At 54.2% G+C, this 22773-nt stretch overlaps 1 protein-coding gene across 6 annotated transcripts in view; it reads right to left on the reverse strand.

Moving 5' to 3' along the window:
- ABR (ABR activator of RhoGEF and GTPase) overlaps positions 1 to 22773 on the reverse strand; it is a 187612-nt gene that overhangs the window by 17082 nt on the left and 147757 nt on the right. For 5 of the 6 annotated variants that reach the window (XM_041723785.1, XM_041723784.1, XM_041723788.1 and 2 more), the window contains 2 exons: positions 20579 to 20676; positions 20038 to 20169 (listed from right to left, as the gene is read on the reverse strand). In XM_041723785.1, coding sequence (XP_041579719.1) covers positions 20038 to 20169; positions 20579 to 20676 — 230 coding nt within the window. Of the gene's footprint in view, positions 1 to 4520; positions 4854 to 20037; positions 20170 to 20578; positions 20677 to 22773 lie in introns of those variants that run through there. The other variant, XM_041723790.1, reaches the window with a different exon arrangement.

The raw sequence follows: 22773 nt of genomic DNA on the forward strand, positions 1-22773 counted from the left end.
AGAAAAATAAGGCCCCTTGACTCCTACTAGCCTGGTAGAGTCTCTAACACCCTATGCCATGTGAGCCTGAGGGGTGTAGGTGCTCCAAGGAGGGGGCCAGAAGGCTTAATGCATGCGATGGGAAGCAGAGCTGTGGCTGTCATTGCTCTGGCTGTGCCCATCTGAGGCACCAATCTTGGCAGGGATCACTGTCCGGGACACAGGTGGTTCTAGCTCCTGGCCGAGGCATAAGTTCCACTCTCAGCCAAAGCAGAGCTGAGGAAATCACTGCGGGCTTATGGTGCCCTCCCAGCCCCTCTGCGGAAGAATCCCAAGGGCAGTGCTCAGGGTGGCTTTACCTGATAGGGAAAAGGAAGCCAAAAAGCGCCTGCTGACCTGCTCCCAACAATTTGGGCAGCTGACAAGGCCACGCAGCAGTGGGCTGGGCGTGTTCCCTGACCAAAGCCTGGCAACTTCCCCGAACCAGCACCTGCAGAAGTTTCTGGGCTCTTTCCAAAATGTTGCCCTCCTGAGGCCTCTCTGCCTCTGGATACTACTGCAACACTGGGCTCCAACAGCTTTGGCCTTTCAGGAACCATGCTGGTTGGCAGGCTCAGTTCCTGCTGGTCCAAGGCCATCTAAACACTGGGGCACCAAGCCCAGCATGGCTGCCTGACCAAGCCACCTGTGGGCCACAGAGATATTGGAGAGGCCAATGCCCTCTCTAACCTCCCCAGCACCCTGCCAGCCACACTCAGAGTAGGGGTTTTGTGACCCTGATCTAAAACTGCATACAACTGTACAGATAGGTGGCTCTCTGCATGGAGGCTCCATAACCTCTAGGAGATTCTCAGAGTTGAGGATCCCTGCTCTGGGGAAATCAAACAGGTCTCTTGGGAGCTAGCTTAGTAGAGAAGTAGGGGCACTGGCGGTCAGGAAACCACTCATGTGGCCGGAGGAGTAAGGGCCTCTCACTCTAGGGAGTGAGCAAGTGCTATGAGAATGATCGTGGGGATGCAGGGAAGTGGCTCTGCTCTCCATTCCCACTCTCCAACCAGCCTAGTTACAATCCTGGCTCTTGCAGAGGCCCAGGGGGAAACGGGCCAGCTGTAGGCATCTCCAGCTCAAGGGAGAGCTGCCACTGTCACTTTCCTAGAGCTGAGGGATTGCCAGAGGGGTGCAAGTGGGCATATGAATGGTTAAGATACAAGCCAGGGTCCCTTCCCTCCAGCAGATAAGGCAGAGAGGGGCGGGGCAGGGGAAGGGAGCAGGGCAGAGTGCGGACAGCCAAGGCAGGATAGATGTCTCCCACGTAAGGTTTCAAGATCTTTCTTGATGCCCAGAGCCAGATCATGAAATAAAATTAATAAGCCCAAGACATATCTACGTCTGACAGCCTAGCACCCTTGTACCCTCAACACCTCGAACGGCCAGCAAATGGCAGGTAAGCCTAGGGGGTGTACACACAGTTTACATACCTTGTGCTACCTGTTAGGAAGAACTGTCAAGTTAAATGACAGACTCTCAGAGGGGCCAGGAACTGTCTGGCAGTCGCAGTCAAGACAGCAAGAAAGGGACCCTCCTGAGCCCTAAGGTTTCTCAGACAAGTGACCCAAAGGCGGGGGGGCTGCCTATCCTGTCCCTCCTCAGGCAAGACCTCTGACTCTTCTCTGAAGTATGGGGAAGCAAACCCCGTCACAGAGCAGCTGGAGTCACTCTGTGGTTCAGCAGGAAATGCTTCCATTCGCCTTTCTGGTCTCTAGCTTCTGGACAGAAGTTCTGATGCAGGGAATTCTCAACCCCACATGGCAACCCCTCAAGCAGAGACAAGGTCATCAGGAACTGACCTCCACTCTCCCCTACTCCTCTGGGCCCTGCCTCCAGACACACCCACCCCAAATGCTTCCAGCTTGGCCTCGGCCTCACGGGGTCCTGCTAGCCTCTCTATGGTTCCCACAATGACCCCATGAGAGCCTTTAGACACTTTGGGGGGCAGGGGATGGGACTCCTCCTTTAGCCTCTCCTAAGGATCCAGAAGCAGGTGGGAGGGCAGGAAGAACAGGAACCTAGCCTGGTCTCTGTGTGCTTTGAGGCAAAAAATTTCAGAATTGAAAATTAAGGGAAAAAATACAGGAAAAGGAAAGTAGAAATGTGAAGTGCCGAGAGCGCCGGCAGAACCCACAAACCCCAATGCCACGTGTCTCCTCTGCTCAACGCTTGCACAACAAACCAACTGCCAAGTCAGAGGCCAGAAGGAGGCTTCAGCCCCAGAACTTCTTGGGCGCAAGAACCACCCCGAGCCCCAAAGGAGAGCCTCTCCAAGCAACAGCAGACCCCCAGGGCCAGGGACCCCCAGGTTGATCCCAGGGCTCTTCCATCTGAACAGATTCTTTAGCATGGGGTTCCCAGATGAGTCACATTCATGACCCCCTCCAGCCTTTAATGTAAAGAATCTTTAGTGAAATGGGACTAGGAGGGCCACAGTGTCCTGGCATCCAGAGCATCACATCTCAGGACGAAGCTGGTGAGGGTTAATGGGTGACCCCTCCCGCCAGGCTGGGCGGTACCTGGTGCCCTTCCCCCAGGCCGCCTAAGCTGGTGCCTGGTCCCAGCCCCCTAGCTGGCAGCCAGCCTGAGCCTGAGCCTATGGCACCAAAACAAATAGGTTAATGCAGGCGGGGGGGGGGGGGGGGGGGCAGGGGGGAGCAGGCAGGCGGGGAAAGAAGGGGAGCAGGAAGCGGGCTGGCTCTGCAAGTCTCCCTGCTTGCCCACTGGCCTGGGCACAACAGGGTGAGTGAATGGCTCACCACGCAGACCCTTGAGTCTGTGACACCAACACACTTTGTCACATGGCAGGAGCTAGGGGCCTGGACCTCTGCCTCATAGGGGTACCCCAGGGCCAGCGTCACCCCGCAGTGGCACTGATGCCAGTGGGCTCAGCAGTCAAGCACCTGGCTGGCCCACTGTCTTTGCCCAGAGGGCACAGTGAGACCTGCAGATACATGAGGCCACCAGAGGCAAAACTGGCTAAAGAACTCCAAAGTGGATTCTTAGATCTGCCAGACACAAACACACAGGGAAAGAAAAAAGTCTGGGATTTTTGGGGTTTAAAAGTTGCCCCTTATTTGCCAGGCACCTCCCCCAAAGGACAGGAAGGTAGAATGCCTCTGTTTGGCTGGCAGCAGGCCAGGGACCTGCCAGGTCAGTTTCTTGCCAGCCCTGAGGTTTGGGAGTGGACAATGAGCTCTGGGCTGGTATCTGCTGGCCTCAGCAGGGGCTAGGGGACAGGGGGGTGTGCAGGGAAGGGACGGCTCCTTGCTGCCGGGCACAGACAGCTGCCTCAGCACAGAGGGGCTCTGGTAGCAGCTGAAGCCAGCAGAGCTCTGCTAGCCTGGTCCCTAGAGATGCTGAAGGTGACACAGGGGCCAATGCAGGACAGCTCAAGTTGCTGCCCTGCCCAGCACTTTCCAGGACTGATGTCACCTCTGGAAGGTCAAGTATGCCCTACTAGCAGGGGGTGAAACTTGGCAAGGAGCCAATGGACCCGGGATCGCTTCCTCTTGGCAGGTGCTGGCTGGCACAGAGGACTTGCACAGAGGGTTACCCCTCCTCTGAGCGACAAGATGGTTTGCAAATCTCCATCCGCCACAGGGAATAGCCAAAGCCTCCATTGAAGGATGGGCATGGCCCTTGCCAGCCAGGACAAGCACCCCATGACATCTTGCTTAGGCATTTAGTTCAGGCTGCAGTTATCAAGTGCTTACTGTGTTCTAGGTGCTAGGTCTGGTTCTTCCTTGGACACCCTGTGCCAGGGCCCAAAGCCAGCCCCAAGGTGGCCTGTCCAGCTGCAGGACCGGCAGTCGGCCCTGGCCCAGGTTGGTCTGAGCCACCTGCTGGGTCAGGGAACCCCTGGCACACTGGTGCCTAGCTGGCACTGAGCCAGCAGTCGTCTGGGTGGTCCCTGATGAGGCATCCCCCTGGATGCCAGAGCCCCAGACTCAGCAGCTCCACTACCTCCATACAACCCTCCCTTCCTTCTTGGTGGGGCATGATGCCCGCAACCCCATACAAAGAAGTCTTACATGGCCAGTGGTGTTGAGATGCTTCTACCAGTGCCCCTCAGTAAAGGGGCAGCCAGCAATGTCCACTGGGTTCGGGAAGGGGGTCCAGTTGGGGCTGGGCACCCTGGGTAGGGGTGACCGAGACCCAGGAGACCCCTGCTTAACCACTCACTTTCCTGCCTGTATAGACTCAGAAAGGAGCCAGGGGGTTCTCTCCCACAGGAGACAACCCCCCTTTTCCTGAAACAGGGACAGATAAAGAGAAAGCAGCTGGGGTGGAGGGTGGGGGTGGCAACAGCATTAATCATCAAATTACGGCCACTTAGAGCAGACCCGCACCCTTACCCCGGCCTCCGTCCTAGGACTCCATAACCAGGCAGGAGCAGTAATGGATCTCCAAGGAGGGTGGGGAAACAGAGCGGCCCCAGCAGTCCCCAGCCCTCCCCCCACTCGGTCCCCCCACCCCCACTCCGCTCGCACCTTTTGGCGGAGCAGCTTGCTGCGCACGCGGCCCCAGAGCCGGGCGCCTGTGTTGGGGGGCCGCTTGCTCCCCGGCTCGTCCAGCCGATCCAGGCAGCAGCGCTCCAGAGGCTCACACACCGCCTTCAGGCTGCAATCCGGCTGAGGCAGAACGTCGGTCATGCCGGCGGCGGCAGAGCCTGGCCCGGCCCAGGACCTGGCCTGCGGAGCCGAGCCGGGCTGGGCGGGAGCGGCGAACGGAGGAGCCGGAGGAGCGCCGAGTGCTCAGCCCCCGGGGCCGGGACTGCTACGAGCCGGCAGGGCAGCGCATGGTGGGAGGCGCGGCTTTCTCCTCCCTCCCTCCCTCCCTCCCTCCCCTCCCCTTCCCTCCCCTCCCCGGAGACGGCCTCCCGGAGGAGCAGACCCGCGGCGGCCTGGGCCCTCTCCTCCGCCTGCTGGTCCCCGCGAGGCTTGCAGGGACGCCCGGAGTGTGCACCACCGACCGCCGACACAGCGCGAGGGCCCGCCCCCACCAGAGGAAGTGACTCAAAGGAGGCGCCGGCGGCTGCCCCTCCGAAAAACCCAATCTCTGGGTTTTAACTCTTGGCAGGCTGGCTCCGGCTCGGGACCCTCACTCAGCCCAAGTACTAACTAAAGTTTGACAAACCTAAACACAATCCAGTCCCTTCCCTTCTAGATTCCCGGTTAACCCCTTCACCACCAGGCTGCTCCCCGGGGGCCCGCGGGGTGCCTAAGGGAGGCTTGGGAGGAAGCCAGAGGGGGTCGGCAAGGGGCAACTGCCTTCACCCTGGCGAAGGACCTGCCCTGCCCTGGAGTTCTGCCTCCCGGATTCCCAACTCCTGTCCCAAGGCACCTCCCTGGATGCCAATTTGGTGACAGAGCCAGACACATGTGGACTGGCACTCACAGACCTCTTCTTGGGAATGTGAAGAATAAGGAAGGTCCCTAGCAGGGCAGCCTCTGGGCTCTAGTGGACAGGAAGGAAATGGCCATTATGGGCCATCTCCAGGGACATGAGCAAAAGCCAAGAATGACACTAGTTACAAATGCCCAGCAAAGGTACCTCTCTGATGGCCACTTTTAACCGTGGCCCTGTGCACCTCACCAGAAAAGCCCAAAACAGGTTTGTACTGCCAGGGACATCGGACTCCCACTGGCAAAGGGGCCATCAGCCACTTTGTCTGGGCTGCATGGCTCAGAAGGCAGAGAAGAAAGAACTTATTCTTGAACCCTCAAGTTGGTAAACATTCTAACCAGAGTGAGAAGTGAAGCATCACAATAGAGTCTGGTGCCTAGGGAAAAAGAGAAAGGCCTGAACCCCCAGATAGTTAGGGTACACCAAACCCAGAGGCACCCAGGATGTGACATTATGTATCGCTAGGCTCAGAGTAGGAAGGAAACCAACATTTTCATGGTACTACCCATGAGCCAGATCCCATGCAGAAGACTTTCAGATATTCGATTGCATTTAAGCCTCATAACTTTTGTGATGCTTATGTTGCTTTCTCTGTTTTTGAGTTTTGAGGACTTCAGCTCAGGGAGGTAAAGTGCTCCCCTGAGGTCACCCATCTGCAGCTGGGGAACGACAGGCCTCTTCCAAAGCTGTCAGTGCTCATGACCCCTGGGCCTTGCGGAAGTGTGGCTGATTCTTTAGATTCAGGAAATGGAGCTGGGTCCGGAGATTTCTTGGTTACCCCAGGGCAGGTGGGTCAGGGCACAGAGCTAGCCCTTGGCAGCTCCACTGCAAAGATAACGGAGACCTGGTCATAGTAAGAGCTGCCCTTAATGAGTGATGCAATGGACACCATGCTAAATTTCCACACAGATTAACTCAATGCTCCTCAACCTTATGAAGTAAGTACCAGCACCCCCATTTTCCATTCAAGGAAATGAAGGAGACTGAGACGTCAAGCACTCTGCCCAAGGCCATGCTGGACTGGGCCATAACCAAGGTCTGGCTGACAGCACCACCGTGATATCCTAGTAGAGCAGGCTCTGGTCCTGCACTCCCCTCTGCCTAGCTGGTGGAGGTGGGGTCCTGGAGCTTTGCAGGGCTCTGGGGGCTCTGTAGGATGGCTGGGCTAGCTCCATCTTTTCTAGGGCTCCACATGCCATACCTGCTTTTACACGGTACAGACATGGCTGGGCTGCCAACCCTGCACAGAGCCTCCCCATATCTAAGTCAAAGTTGCCCAAAACCACTGCAGCTATACAGGTTTGGTCTATAACACCTTGCCCAGTACTCCCCAAGGGGGAAGGAAAGAGGCCCACAGACGCAGGGACACAAGTATGTCTCCTGCTCAGCTGAGGCCTGAGCCACCCTTCCTGACCTGTCCCCCACCTGCCCTTTCCAGGGCACCCGGTCTACCCTGAAGAGTCTCTCTCCGGTCCCACCCTGGCTGTTACAACACCCATTTCCTCCAGGGCCGCTCTGCTCTTTCCTGCAGTCTTCACTTCTCCAACTCATTCATTTCATTCAAGAGGCACTAATTGAGGGCCTGGCTGAGTTCAACCCTGGGTGGAGGCAAAGGAATCACAGACATGAATCAAAAGCCTGTGCTTCATAAAACTGACAGTCCAAGACATGGGCTTAAACACCTTTTGACAGGAGGCAGTAAAGTATTCGTGCATTTGGCACATACCGAGCATACACCTACCACGTGCCATACCTAGATGGACAAAGCATCATCTTCGCTTTCAAGAAACCCAGTCTTATGCCATAAGAACAATACAGATAAAGTACAATAACAGTTGAGAAAAAGGAGAGAAAATTTCTAGCTAGAGGAACCACGGAAGGCTTCCTGGAGGAGGAGGGGTTGGCATGGCCCTTAAGAGCTGTGGAAATAGGCCATCCACCCTGGCTTTCCTCTGCATTCCTTTGGCTAATGTGCCATTGCTGATTGTGTATCTGGCTGGTAAGGTGCCATTATAATTGCTGACCATGTCAGTGTGCTTGGTACCAACAGCTGGTTAACTTCAAAACTGGCCCCTTGCTGGCTTTCTAAGGTTCCCTTCCCTCTATCTGGATCATATACCATCGGGTGCAGATTGGAGGAATGCATTGCAAGGTGTGCAACCCCCCTAACCGGGTGTGTGGGAGAAGGAGGGCAGTACAGATCCTGTTCCCGACGCCCCAGGCTCAATACTTGTCTGGGTAAAGCAAGCTCCGATTGGGTGAAAGCTGGCCAACTGGTCTCCATGGTGACATAAGCGCCTTAGCAGATGGGTAGCTGAGTTGGGAGGCTCTTCCCTTGAGGTGTTCATCTTCCTTGCCTCCCCGTGGGCTAGGGGCTCTCTCTGGGACAGCACAAATTTGCCTTCTCTTCCTTCAGCCTGACTCACTCCTTCCCGGAATCAATGGTCTAGGATAGGAGCAGGCTGCAGCAGGGGGCGGTTGGGGTGTGCAAGACAAATGTTCCCAGTCAGTTCCTCAAAAGCAAAGGTCTGATTTCTGGACCTTCCAGCCCACCATGGACCCTTTCTCATCTCTGCTGGATGGTCTAGGCTCAGGCTGTTCTGACCACCCAGGAAGGGACCGCATTCCCTCCTCCCTCCGTCCATCCCTTCCATCCAGCCACACCTGGCAGAAACGGCCTCTAAGGACATGCAAGGGCCCCCTGTCTGGATAAACAGAGCCCAGGCAGGAAGGCCCACATGAACAGATGTCGCTGTCTTTGGAATTAAAAACATTCCTAGTGGACTGTCCTGTCCTCCCTCATCTCCCCTGCCTCCCTACCCCCACCCCAGGCTCTCTGCAGGAGTAATGAGAAGGGCCATCCTCAAGGAGATACATGCAGAGCCCTGGGTTCTACCCAGGGAGGGGTATATCCTGGGGCTCTTGGGGCCAGGCACACAGCCACAGCTGGGACTGAGGCAAAATCAGGTAAAAGTGATCATCAGCAGCATCACTGCAGGAAAAAAGGCCAACAGGGAATATATGCAGCCTGAGATGTGTGGGCGGGAGAGGCAGGGACTGCCACCAGTGCTGCCTTGGTGACAGCTGGGGGTGGGGACAGCTTCCAGGCAAATCCTCTAGCCTGTGAACACGAGGAAGGTTCTTTCTCAGAACTTTGGGATGCTGCTGCCACTTTCTGGAGTGACCTCCTTTTTCCCAATGGAATGAATTTTGTCTTCTCACCCAGCCCAGATTGGAACCCTGATTCTCTCCGCTTCTCCTCTAGCCAAATGACACTAAATCAGGTTAGGGGGTTTCTGTACAACCAGCTAGACCAAGGTCACAGACATCCTAGGGGACAGCCTGGGAGTGAGGGGGGAAGATGAGAGCCCCAACAGGCTATGTAGAGAGTTTGGGTACAGGAACTGGGAGCCTGAGAGGAGCCTAGGATTGTGCTGAGGATGAGGACCAGGAGGTCTGTCAAGATTGCTCCTTCTCAGCCCCAGAGGGAACACAGCATGGAGCAGGCCCCACAGGAGCAGAGCTGGGGGGCAAGGTGGTGGTGGAGGGCAAGGTAGGGTCTGAGGTTGGAGGGCTGAAGAATGGAAGTTCACAGGGGTCCCCACCCAAAGACTGGCATGGGAGTCCAGGCTGAGAGAACCAGCAGGACCAGCAGTGCTCAGGAGCCCAGAGAGATCGGGGCCCTCATGCAGGCTGTGCACAAACTGGTGGGCAGGGTGGCACATCACAGGGCAGTGTGAGAAAGGAAGATGAGGGATGCCTGGATGGCTCAGCAATTGAGTGTCTGCCTTTGACTCAGGTCTGGGGATGGAGTCCCACATCAGGCTCCCTGCATGGAGCCTGCTTCTCCCTCTGCCTATGTCTCTGCCTCTATCTCTCTGTGTTTCTCATGCATAAATAAATAAAATCTTATTTTTAAAAAAAAGAGAGAGAGAGAGAGAGAGAAAGGAAGATGGAAAACTCCCCTTAAGATTCCTGGCTCTGTAGTCCCTGCATCCCTAATGTGTGTTCCCATCTCTTTGTGTACTTATCCTAACCTATTGGAAGGGTAGAGATCTCCAGAGGATGAGAAAGCAAGACCCATTTATGTTATTTTATCTATCCATCCATACCTACTGAATGTCTGCTATGTTCAAGGCCTGTATTAGGCCCAGGGACAGAAACACTTTGCTCAAAATCACCAAACACCAATAGCATAGAGCTGAGCCTAGATGCTATACTTTCACTTACTGACTCATTCATTCATTTATCATTGAATAGACGCTTACCCCCCACTCAAGGTGGGGAGGACCTTGAGCGGGTCCCAGTCTAACGACCACCTCTCCAAGAAGGTCACAGCAATCGGGACTCTTTTGGGCAGTTCAGGCCAGAACTCCCTGGGGCCTGGGCCCAACTCACTGACCAGCTGTGCATAGGGCTATGGGCTCGCAGCTCTGGAAGCTCAGCCCCACGGCCTGCCCCAGGTGTAGCACAGTCCTCCCATGTCCCAGGGCCTGTGACTCTTGGCAGCACGGGTCAAAGCATGTCTTGTTCCCCACATGGCCTCCTTCTCCACTCTGCCTGGCTACCCCAGGCTGGTAGGCTCTAGGTAAGCAGGAGAAGCTGAAATAACCACAGAACTTGTCCACTGCAGAAGAACTGTCCTGATGGTACACCCCTGGTAACCCCTAGTGATTTTCATGGTGTATTTGGTCATGGAAATGGCTGGAAAATCCACTTGAGCCTTTGGGAACATCCTGCTTATCTAAAACAAAACCAATCCAGGGACAGAGTGGGCAGAGGACACCCACCATATGTCCTTCCATTCCTTCCCCATAAAACTCATGGCCAGACCAAGAGCCAGACTCCCTTGGCCTCTTTCCTACTCCTTCTCACAGAAAGGAGGTATATGGCCAGGGTCTCCCAGCACCACGTGAGTCAGAGGGGGTGGCAGGCAGAGTACCACAGGGGGACCCCCAAGCCTCCTGCTGAAGACAGAACAGCCTCAGGCAGAAAGGTGTGAAAGTAGGTCAGGGTCCACTGAATGTTGCATGCCTTTCTTCTCCTTCTCTATTATTATCCAATTCTTTTCCCACCCAAATCTGAGCTCCAAGTGAACAGAAGAAAACTCCTGGGAGCCAGGGAACCTGGCTGAGAGTCCTGCCTGGTCACTGGTGACTCAGGAGCCACTTTCTCCCTCTGGGCTCAGTTTCCACATCTGTCAAAAACAGGAGCTTGGACCAGACAGTCATCAATGGAGATTATCTATCTATCTATCTATCATCTATCTATCTATCTATCTATCTATCTATCTATCTATCTATTTTTTTAAGCAGAGGGCACTCTTTGCCTTTCTTTCCAAATGAAATCTTATGCCAAAGTCTCCCTGCCTCTCAATCAGATAAAAGCAGAGGAAGGCAGAGGCCCTGGACTGAAGCCCTTGGGGTGCTGTGAGTCCCTCCCAGCAATCCCTAAGCTCTGCAGGCAGAACCTGGAGCCCTTGAGCCTCCTTCCGGGGGAAGGTTCTCATGAGAACTGCCGTCTCTCTCAACCACAGCCATTGCTCCAGCTCGCCCCAGGGTGGGGAGATGTGGAGGCCAGGGAGATTAAGGGCTTTTTAAGGAAACTTCCGGGTCAGAGTCCTAGATCTGAAACTCGTGTCTTATCTCTACTTTTCTCTCTGTTTTGGGAATGCTGTGGGCCTCTGCTTTGCTGGCTCCCTTCCCAACCTTCCCTCCCCTTTGCTGGGCTACTAACACTTATCGAGTCATTCAGGCTGGTGCTTTCTGGGTCATCTTAGCCCTGAAGCCAGCACAGCTCAGGTCCTGCCTCAAGGGTAGGAGCTGGCTGTCCCCCGTCTTTCCCATGCCAGCCCGTGGGGAGCAGCCTGTGCCTGGGGGTTAGACCCTTAGCGAGTAGCGGGTGCCACCACCACTACCACCCTGCATACCATGGCAGAGGCTTGGCTGCAGTGAGGGGCCATGGGGGGGTCCGCAGCACCCACAGTGAGGGAAGCTGGAAGAACCCACACAAGGTGCCCCCTAACAGCATTCATATTCGCCTCAGCCCTCACTCGAGGGTGTCCCTGGCAATTCCTCTCAGTCCTTTTCTCAGAGGTTTTAAAAAAATCAAAAGTGAGGGATCCCTGGGTGGTGCAACGGTTTGGCGCCTGCCTTTGGCCCAGGGCGCGATCCTGGAGACCTGGGATCGAATCCCACATCAGGCTTCCGGTGCATGGAGCCTGCTTCTTCCTCAGCCTGTGTCTCTGCCTCTCTCTCTCTCTCTCTGTGACTATCATAAATTAAAAAATAATAATAATAAAAATTAAAAAATAAAAAATAAAAAAATCAAAAGTGAGACCACCCTAGGGACCAATTTTTGGATTTCTAGGAGGATGCAGTTATAGCCTCCGCCTGCAGGGAGCTTAGCCAGGTACTGTTACCTCTGTAATCTCATTTAATATTCACACGAGTTGGAGAGGTCACCTGGGGCCACCTTGCTATTAGGTGGGGGGGCTGGGATCAAACCTGGCTCTTCTGCCTGAGTCTAGGAGCCCCTCCAGAGCTGGGAAGAACACACCCCTCTTTTGGTGTATTGAGAAGCTGGGTATTCTCAGACATTGAATGAGTCGGTCCCCGGGGTCCTCTCTGGATCAGCTCCTCTGCTCGACACCCACCCGGAGAGGTGGCCCTGGGGAGTGGGCAGCCAGCCTGCCCATCAAGGTGGCATTCCCAAATGGGGCGGGAGAGCAAGAGGGAGACTTGAGCCTCCAGCTGCTTCCTATTGAATGCTTCCTCTCTCCAGAATCCACTGGGCAGGGTCTGCCTCCCCAAACCAGGAACACCTGTGAGACAGAGGTGGCCGAGCAAGGGTGTGGAGAGGTTGTACAAGTGCGCGGAAGTCATTGGCAGCAGGGTGGCCCTCTCAAGGGATCCTGCCTCTGGCTTCCCCCCATCATACCGCCTGCTCTCCAAGTGTAACTGAGGCATCTGGACCTGTCTTGAGGAGTGAGAGGAGAAGGAGAACTACATGGAGAAGGAACAGCTACTCTAGAGAGGGTGGGGGGTGGGGTGGGGGGGTGGGGAGGGCAATGGCTCGAGTCCCAAGTGCCCTGAGAGGAAGCAGGGAGAGGAATAGTCCTGGCACTCAACCACCCCTGTCCCCATGTGCCTCTGGGCTGGCACAGTGGTGATGACAGCGGCAAAGGAAAGAATCCCACGTGGGCTGGCTCTAAGAACAGCAGGCAGCAGAGATATGAAGCACAGACTCTAGAAGCAGACACTTGCCCTGGTTGTGCACCTCAGGCCTGGGATGGGTGCAAGGGAGGGGTGGCCTTGGTGGGGGGGGTGGGGAGAAGTCTGGAAAGCCACACCCAGCACTGCCACTGCAGCCTCCTGGGGTAGAGAGCTGTCTAGGGCTGTGAGGTGCCAGGCCAGGGGTTGGGGGCTGGGGTGGTGGAATGAAAGGGAGAAGCCAGCCCCAAGGCTTTCTCACAGCTGCCTCCACCCCCCACCCCACCCCCAGTCAAAACCAGGCCATTCCCAGGATTCAGGTGCCCAGCTGTGGTCAGTGTGGCTTAAAGGACATTGGGAGGTGTTAAGGACCCACGTGAATGCCCTTCTGTCATCCCACCCAGGGAGGGAGCCGGCACCTCCTGGTACCAGCCCATGAAGAACTAGAGTGGCAAGAACTAAAAGCGTTTTTGGGTCAACCAGACCAATGCCCCAAAGCCCAGGCTCCCAGAACAATAAAACTGGCATGCTAGACCCTTCAAGCAGGGTCAAACAGGGACAACAGACCCTTCGGTGGCTGGAGAGAGGGATTTGGGGTGGGGGAGCCCCTGACTCCCACCCTCGCAGGCTCCTGACCCATGCTTACTCTGAATTTCCTCCTGCTCTGCAGAGTAATTGAAACCAGAAACAACTCTAGGCTGACAATGGCCCCTTGTTCCCAGCTCCTCGCTCACTCTGCACTCCAGGCCTAACTACACCATGCCAAGCTGAGAGCAGTATCAAGGGGGAAGAGCCCAGAGCTGTTTGACCCAAGGTGAAGGCAGGGCTGGCAGGTGGTGAGCACCCTAACCTTGACCTTCAGTCTACTCCGAGGTCAGTTCATCGAAGCTGGATCTGACTTCATCAATGTAAGAAAACAGATGTGGCCTCAGCCAGCCTACGGCCTGTACACAGGGGGCCACTGGTAAGTGATGGCCTGGGTTGGGGGGCACTGCTCTAGGACCTGGAGTCCTTGCAGGAAGGTAGAGGACAGTGTACCTGGACATCCCAGTTTGGGCAAAGGACTGTCATCATTAGATGAGTATGACTCTGTGCCAGCCCCTGACAAGGGCTTCAATGGACTTTCACATTCAAGTCTCATTAGGACTCATTTTATGGGTGAGGAAACAGGCTCCGAAAGTAAAGTAACTTACTCTATTCTCCCAACTAATGAAGAGGGAAAGGGGGACTGACCCCCAAATCTGTTTTGACTTCAAAGGCCCATCAACACTGATCAATTGAAATTCTGTCTTCTTTACTATATGGTGAGGTCATTTTTCATATCTGTAGCATAGTGCCTGACACTTAGAGGGTGCTCAGCATGTAGAAATGCATGGATAAGCTGGTGATGGCACAAATATACATGTCATAGCTCTGACTCTTTTAGGTATATTTTGTCTTTTCAACCTCACAACACAAGCTGGTGATGAAGAAAGAGTGGGAATAATTATCCCCATTTTAAGAGATGAAGAAACTGAGGCCCCCAGGAATCAAAGGACCCAAATGGTGATCTTCTGACCCTCAGAATCAGGGTAACTCCCTTCACACTCGATACATATAAACCAGGACCAAGGGGAGGGCAGATGAGATCGGAGGAAATGAGGTCAAGGAGACAAGGATGCCTAACTCTGGGGTGAGAAAGCCAGGAGGTAACAAAATCTCCATCCTCAAAGACCAGGCTCCTTTTCTCACTTAAAAGGAAGGAAGTCTAAGGTGAAAACAACCAAAATGTCCACTTGTGCATGACTGGATCAACGAAAGGTGGTCTACGCACACAATGTCTCTCAGCCTTAAGGAAGGGATTCTGACACGTGCTACAGCACAGATGAACCTCAAAGACATTACACTAAGTGAAGTCACAAAAGGACAAATATTGTAGAATTCCACTTCCATGAGTTCCCTGGAATAGTCAAAATCATAGAAAGTTGAATGGTGGCTGCCTGGGGAGTGCCAGCCAGATGCTCCTGGAGAGTTACTGTTTAATGGGTATGGTCAGTTGGGACAAGAAAGTTCTAGAAAAAAAAAGAAGGAAAGAAAGCTCTGGAGATGCATGGTGGTGATGGTGGCACAACAATGTGAATGTACTTAACGCCTCTGATGGTACACCTAAAAATTATTAAAATGATGTATTTTATGGTATGTATATTTTACCACAATGAACAAAAAGAGTAATAGTCTAGATATCATCAGATTTGCCAGTCTGAGCTCTGTACCCTAGTCCTGAAGGCAGGGGACTGGCCTTCATGACCTCCTCCTGAGCGTCATTTATAATAGCTCTGAACTCTCAACAAGCTTTCATGAGGCCAGGTTAAGGTCATTATAGAAACTACCTGTTTCCCCTTCAGACATGGGCTCTAAGCTTCAAAAGGGAAGAGAAAGGAGGCAAGGCATCCCATCAAGCCTGAACTTTTCAAGTGTGGGTGAAGGGCACGGGGAGGGTTGGAGCTTCCTTCCTGGCCTGGGACCCTGCCCTTTCCCACATCAAGGTCTTGAGTGAAGCTGCCTCCTACTCTGGGACGTGTGCTTTGGCGGGGGGGGGGGGGGGGGGGGGGGGGTGAAAGGGGGGCGTGGTTGTGCAGAGCCAAGGGTGGGGGCTGTCTCTAGGCTTGTGGCCAAACTAGGGAATGGCAGAGAGCAGGGGCATGGGAGGGCTCCTCTGGCTTAGGTATCTTCTGGGTCTCAGACTCCTCTTCAGTCCATAGTCAGTGGCAGGAACCGAGCTGTGAGGTCCTCCGGGAGAACTCGCCCCCTCTAGCCCAGCCAGTCAACCAGGGCTAGGCCCTGGGAATATGCTAATCAGGCAGCAGCCAGGTCCCAGTTGGGGATGGTGCATCTGGAGTCTGGAGCAGCAGGGTTGGAAATAGACTGGGATAAATATATGGGAGTCCTCTGGGGCCAGGGAGCCAAGGCAGACAAAGAGGGGCCTCCTAGCTGGGAGGTTCCTGGGCCAGGCAGAGGCAAGGAGGAGGAGGTGGGCAGTGGGGGTGGCCTGGATGGAGAATCTGCAGATACTAGCTGCTTGGGGGAGGAAGGGGGATGACCAAGGGAGGACTCCTGAGCCTAGAAGAGGAGAAACGCACCCAGCTGCATGGGAAGGAGCCCCACTAGATTTGTAATGACAAAAGGCAGACCGTTGAGGGTCATGGGCTGATATTCAAGTCTACTCCCATCCCATCTAGGGGCATTTTCTTTCCTTTCATTCCTTTCCCCAGCAGCCCAAAACAAGCATGACAGATGTGGGGCTGAGCTCCTGAATTTAGAACCCTTGGTTCAACCACTGTGGTATGTCACTCATCTTTTCTGGTCTCAGTTCCTTTTCACCCCAAAACAGAATTCGACTAAATGCACTCTAGGAGCCTTTTGGCCTAAAACCCTACTGATCCTCTTCTTTCATTCATTCCTTCAACCTCCCTCTTGTGTGATTCACAATGCCTCCTGCTCAGGGCAGGCAGGCTCCTTAATTTCCTGGGACACCCTCTGCACATTCCCATCTCCCTGCGTGGCCATGAAGGCCCTTTCTCCAGAATGCCCACCCTGCTCCATTCTGCTGATCCAGAGCCTGCCCACCTTGCTAGAATAACACACAGCCTTAAAATGGCAATTAATGTGCTGGGCCATTATGTACAATGATTTTTATGAGGTATAAGAAGTACTTTTGACAATATAACAAAAAAGGTCATTACAAAGACAACATATAGCCCTAGAAAAAAAGAGAGGCTTATGGTAATATTACGTGAAAATAGAAAGAATACAAAATACACACAGTGACTAAAACTATATAAAATTTCTATGCCCGAAGAAGGGAAAAGGCACAAAATCAAACGGCTGCTTTGGAGGAGTGGGAGTAGGGATGGTTTGTGATTATGTTTCAAGTCTCTGTACTATAATTGCCATTTGCCTTCTAATATAAACATTGCATTTGGAATGAAAAAAACACAATGCTCTCTGATCCCTCTCCTTCCATTTTCTCCCTGGAGCTTCTGAAACTCCAGCCCACGATGATCTTGCCTTCTTTGAATTCCTGCTGCACACTTTTCCATCTTATTCTGTAGGAACAGTGGCAGATGGGAGGGCAGGGCCTGGGTCTGCTTCCAGTCCTGGTTCCCTCCCCTCGGGGTACTTGGCCTTGGACAGGTTAGCCACCATTTTGGTGCCTCAGCTTTTTTTTATCTAATCATGTTTTTTTTTTCCTCCACCAGAAGTATATGAAGACCCCTGAGATGATGGCTGTAAGCAGCAGCCCATGCTGGGCTCCCACTAAGTTCTCAGGCACTGTCATCATGACTGGCATCTTGTGCTCTCTACTGGCTTGGCATGTCTTGACACATTTGTCTCATCTTGAAGCCAGGCCCCTATGGCCCTTGGAACGGCTAGCCTGTGCTAGGTGCACTGCAGGGGAATGGTGAGTCTCCCTCCCGTGGCTCATTCCCATGCATGTGTGCTCGTTCTGCTTCCCTCCAGGTGCACCAGACAGTGAGGATCCCCCGCCAAGATAAGAGGACCCCAGATTAAAGAAGAAGGCTCAAGCTCACTTATACAGTGAACTGGGATACTAGGGTGGGACAGCAACCTGACTCCTCCTCCAGGCCGCTAGCCATGCCAGTGCCTTGTGCTGGGGCTGAAACTCCCTGATGGAGGCCCGGGGCATAAGGACACAACACAGAGGAGAGCGCATAGCTGCCCTGCACATGGCCAGCAGAGGCAGTGGGCCTCCATGTCCTTGTGAGGAGGACATGCTTGTCACTTCCCTTACGGAGCTGCTGCGAGGATCAGAGGAGATGTTTGGGAATGTGCCTCCTGGGGCACAAGTGCCACACACACATGTCGCTGCTTAGGGCTGCCATTTGCCTGTCACTAAATGCTGTCCCCCATCCCCCTAGTCTGCCACTCAGGATTCCTGGTCCCCACTGATGCATCAGGCAAAGCCAGAAAGAGATTCATTCTGGGGCAAACACGCAGAGCTCAGGAAATGGGGTCCCTTGCTCTTCTCTGAACAGACTGAGGGAGAAGCGCCTTAGAAAGAAGGCGGAAGAAGGGGCGGCCCTGTTCCCCCAGCCTCTCCTTCAGGCCACCTGAACATCAGGGAAGACAGCCTCTAATGCAAAGCCACCTTTAGCTTTACCCTCGGTGCCTGCTGAAGGGGAGCAGAACCCAGTGCCAGAGGCTGGTGCCAAGTCTCTTCCTTGGACACGTGGCTGAAAGGGAGGTGGGAGCAAGCTGTGGGAACAGACTGTTCTGCAGTTCAGTGGGGCCTGGCCACATGGGAATGGCTTAGTGCAGGCTTTCTACCCAGCATGGTCATCCTCAGGGGGCTCTGAGGGGTGTCGCAGGGCAAGCGGACTTCACGGGGCATGGTGTACCCCTCGTGGGATAGCCTATCCCCCTCCCTGACCCGCGGGGAGGTGGGCGAGATGGCTCCATTGCTGAGGGCCCAGGGCCGCGTGGGGGCTGCATCCTAAGGAGGTGAGGCCTAGACACTTCGAGTCCTCCACTGAACTCGGGCTCCAGGCTGGCTACTCATAGGCCCAGGTCAGCTGGCAGCAGGAAGGTTTGTGTTTCTCTTAATATCAATTCCCAGGCATTTAACATTCCTCGAAGCTTAAACACAGAAACATTTTCCTTACCAGACTGGCTTGCTGCTCTGCCAAACATAACCTGGCGACCTCCCCTTCCCCCAAAGCCTCCATCTGCTCCTGTCTCCAAGATGTAATGATTTATGGTGCGTTTTTCCTGAGGCTTATGTGGCTGACAGGAACAAGGAGGAGGGAAGGAAAAGGACTTGGAAGTCCAGGTGGAGACAGTGCCATGGGGCCCTGGCATCTGGATTCTGGCAGGGGAGGGGGTCGGGGCCCATGGTGCTCACTGAAATGGCTGCCCCAGCCTCTTTAATTCTTCCATTTCGTGGCCACCAATGGCTCAGGAAGCACGGCAGCCGCTCATGTTTCTTGGTGGATATCTCCTGGAGCTAGGCAGACAGAACCTTTTCCCCGCCTGTCCTTCTGGCCAGCCCAGGGCTGTGGAGACAGGGCTCCCACCCCTTATCCCTGCAGAAAGCAGGTTCCCAGGACTGATTTACAGACCTCTTTCTGATCTAAGTGACGGAGAACTGGCTTATGGTTGCCTGGCAGCACTGTCTCCCTGGCGACAGTGCTCAAGGGCTGGTCCCACAGCATCAGGAAGGGCCATGCACAGGAACACTCCCGGGGTGAGGGAGGTGGGAGGAGACAGGAGGCAGATGGCTGGGCCCCCACTGAATGGTGCCATTCCCCTAGTCAAACATTCAGGTGAAACAGGTAGGGAGGGGAGGAGGCCCATCTGAGTCCCTAAGGGTGCTACCACCAAGAAGACCCAGCCAAAGGCCAGACACCAGACTCTGCAATCTCCACAGGGCCTCAGACAACAAACACTTCCTTCAAAAAGCATTGCTCAGCTCCCTTGACCCCTCCGGATCACATCTGGGTGATTTTTAAGAAGCTCAGAGCACCAAACACCCATGGGCTCAGTCCCAGGGCCGGTTACTGTTTTCCTTGATTTCAGGGTCACAGAATCTACCCCCAATGAGGCCACCTATGTCCTAAACCTGAGATCACACAAGGTGCCAGATGGAGTGTGGATGGCTCCATGCTGAATGTCATCCCCCCAAACCTACATCCTCCTAATAGGTAAATGAATAGTAGCCATCTTCAAAACTGGCAGAATGTTCCAGAGACATAGGCTGCAAATGAGGGCCCCAAGAAATACAGCTGAGGCACAAATACTCTTAACCTGACTCAGGACCTGGTTCTACCAATACCCAGAGAACCCATCTTAAGTCAATCAACTGGCGTGGATAAGGCTCAGCCACCCTAGCAGCAAGTCAGAGACCAGCCCTCAGCAAGCCAGCAGGATTCTAAGCCCTTCCCCTTCAGTGGCAAATGCTCAGGGCCCCACGCCTCCTATGCCAGACATTGCTAATCAAACACAGCATTCACGGACACAGCTTCAGAATTCTTCTTAACACAGTGTTCCTGGGAAGAGCCATCAATAGACTATAGAATTGGGATGTGAAAGCAAAGATGGCTGCCATCCCCTGATTCCATTGTGCAGGAGTGAGCATGATGCACCTGAACCAGCCTTGGAAGCCTGAGGAAGCAGGCACACATGGGTTTCTGGAGCTAGAATAAGACACCATCTCAGCAGGGAAGAACCACCGCCTTGGGAAATTTTCTCAAACCAGTTTTGAACTCAAGTCACAAAAGACCAAGCACCTTAACCAAGAAGGCAGGTGAGAAGGACTCTTTCCCAGAAGGCACCACCTCCTGGCAGATCCCAGAAGCCTGCCTTGATGCCCTAGCTGCATCTGGACCCTCACCTGGATCTGTCCTTTGCCCATGATCTTGTCCACGATCTCATTGTTGTCCTTGTTGACCTTGGTCTTGTCATAACACTTCTCATAGCACAGGATCCTCAGGGACTGGGAGCCCTCCAGCTCAATCTCAAACTCCTGGGGAAAGACAGTACAACAATGCTGAACCTCCAAAGCCAAGACACATAGCTTCCTGGCAAGTGTGGGCCCCAACTTTGCATGGGTTAGAAGGGGGTGAGGAAGGCCCATGAGGAGCACATCATAAGGCATGGAGGAACCTCCCCCCTCTCTGGAGCTCCAGAGGCCTCCAAATTGCTGATGAAGTGGAATCTGGGCCTGAGCTGAAAACCCCAAGTCTAGACGTAAACACAATACCAGACACTTAAATGAGCGGGGAGTGGAGGGCAGGGGATTGGGGAGACAGAATTCACCCAGCCAGCAGGCTTGGCCACCCCCAGTCAACAGGAAGTGAGCACCGGGAGTGGGGCAGGTATACTTGGTGACAAGCTCAGGGGTCCCTAGGGGGATGCCAGCCACCTCCACTCACCTCATCCCACTTGGGCTCTGTCGTGTCCCGGAACACCCTGGTTTTGGCTTTGCTGACAAAATAGCCAAAGGAATCCACTTCCAGGGTACAGTACAGGTCTGCAGCGGGGACAGGCAGAGACACACACAGAGTGAGGCCCCTGGATCAGGACCTCAGGATGGAAAGGGGAATAAAGGCTTCTGTCCCCTACAACATCCCTGTAGGACAGCCCTCCATGTTCTGGCTCCTTCCCACTTCTCCGCCCTCTTCTTAGCTGGCTCCACCCTTCTCCCCCTCATTCCACCCTCCAGCTACTCTGGCCTCCTCCCTCCGACCTACCCAGCTGCTCTCACCTGAGGGCCCTGACACCTTCAGTCCCTTCATCCCTCATCCCCACTTGGCTGAAACTTTAGCCAAGGTTTTCACTGGCCATGCTGGCTAAAAAAGTCCTTTCTCCCCCTTTCCTTCTCCCACCCATCCCAGGTTCCTCAACAGGACATCTGGCATTTGAGGTGGAAGTCTCTGGAGGGCATTTGGCCTCTGGGTAATGAAAATCTGGAGGAACCCCCACTCACTGTGAAAACCAAAAATACCCCCCACATTCCAAAAGCTTGATTTGTTGTTTTCTTCATTGTACTTGACTTTAACTCAAGTTATCTTTTCTGCCTGTCTGTCTCCCTTTACTACACCAATACCACACAGGCAGAAGCCTTGTCTTCCAAGCCCCCGGTGTGCTCCTGGCACCAAGAACAGGGGCCAGCACACAGTAGGCACCACCGCCCATGTGCTTCAGGTAACAAAGTGGTGGAGGGCTGGGGAGAAGGAAGGGAAGCCTGCCCTAGTGGCTCTACCTTGAACCATGGCCTTTAAGGCTGAAAATCTCCCCTCTACTCTCAGACCCAGGTGACACAGCCACAGCCCTGGGTGGCCACCCTAGGCCCTCTGCAAAGCCAAACACTCCCTCTGGGGCTAAGACCCTGACACCTGTCCCTCTCCATGGGAGCTGCCACAGATGTATCCCCATAGAAGGGTGCACTGGAGGTGCTTTTATTTAAGCCAACCCTCTGCAGTGTGAATCAAGGGGCAGAGGTCAGAGGATGGACATACATGCCCCTCCTGGGCCCCCATTAAAGGGCTTTCCTCAGAAGTGAGAATGGATGGAGCCGCCCCCGAGTTATCTCTGCCTGGGTATGACGCAGACCAGATATAGCTGGGCATCAGAGCACACTGGGAAATGTGGGCACAGATTAACAGGTGAACAACACCAGAGACCTTCAGCACCCCAGAGCAGGTCTGGGTGGCTGAGAGATGGAGGTCTGGGTGGCTGAGAGATGGAGTGCTATCCCCATTTACTGATTTTCATGTGATTGAACACTGTCAGGTGTCAAGGGAACATTCACATAACAGAAGGGAGGTCTTTGAGTCTGACTGACTGGGTTCAAATCCTAGCTCTGCACAAATCACTGAACCTCTCTGCCTTAGCACTTTCATCTATAAAACAGAACTAACAATGGTGCCTATTCCCCAGGCCTGACTGTGGAGATGGCAATGAACATATCAGGACAAAGAGCCATGGTTGAAGATTCATGGGGCCTAACCCTACTGAGTCAGAGTGAACATGTAAGTGGCTCAGGAGGCCAGTCGAAGGAGGTGAGGACACCCTGGAGGTCAGGAGAGATTCTGTAACAGCTCACCTCATGTCTAACCACCCTGTCTCACTTTGGGAGGTAAAACATCTGCTCTGGGAGAGTAGGCCACTGCACCCCCAATGGCCATGTTCCCTGAGGCTCATCCTGGCAAACAGGTGAGGCATCTGGGCACAGTGGGCCACAGACTCAGGTGTGCGGAACAGCCCTACAGAACTCACTAACCAGGAATACTCCTGGGCAGTGCCCCCTAGAAGGGGGTTCTGTGTGTCTGGGGAGGGTCCAGGAGGCTGCCACATGTGTACCAGCAGCACAGGCTGAGTGGTGAGTTCGGTGGTCCTGGCCATCCTGACAGAATGCTGCTCTAAAGTGAAAACATGGTATCAGGGACCTCGGAGTGATGTCAGGAGGATCAGAGCATAAAATGCACTTGAAAAGGCTCCAGAACATGCCAAGGCATTGTCCAGACACTGGCCATGTTTGCATTTTCTCCAGCCCCTAGCAAGGTACCCAGGCACACACCAGTAAGGTACCGCATGAACTTCACCATCAATGTTTATCAAATGCCTG

The sequence above is a fragment of the Vulpes lagopus genome, chromosome 12 (genome assembly GCF_018345385.1).
Source record: "Vulpes lagopus strain Blue_001 chromosome 12, ASM1834538v1, whole genome shotgun sequence".
In the NCBI taxonomy this organism is placed as follows: Eukaryota; Metazoa; Chordata; class Mammalia; order Carnivora; family Canidae; genus Vulpes; species Vulpes lagopus.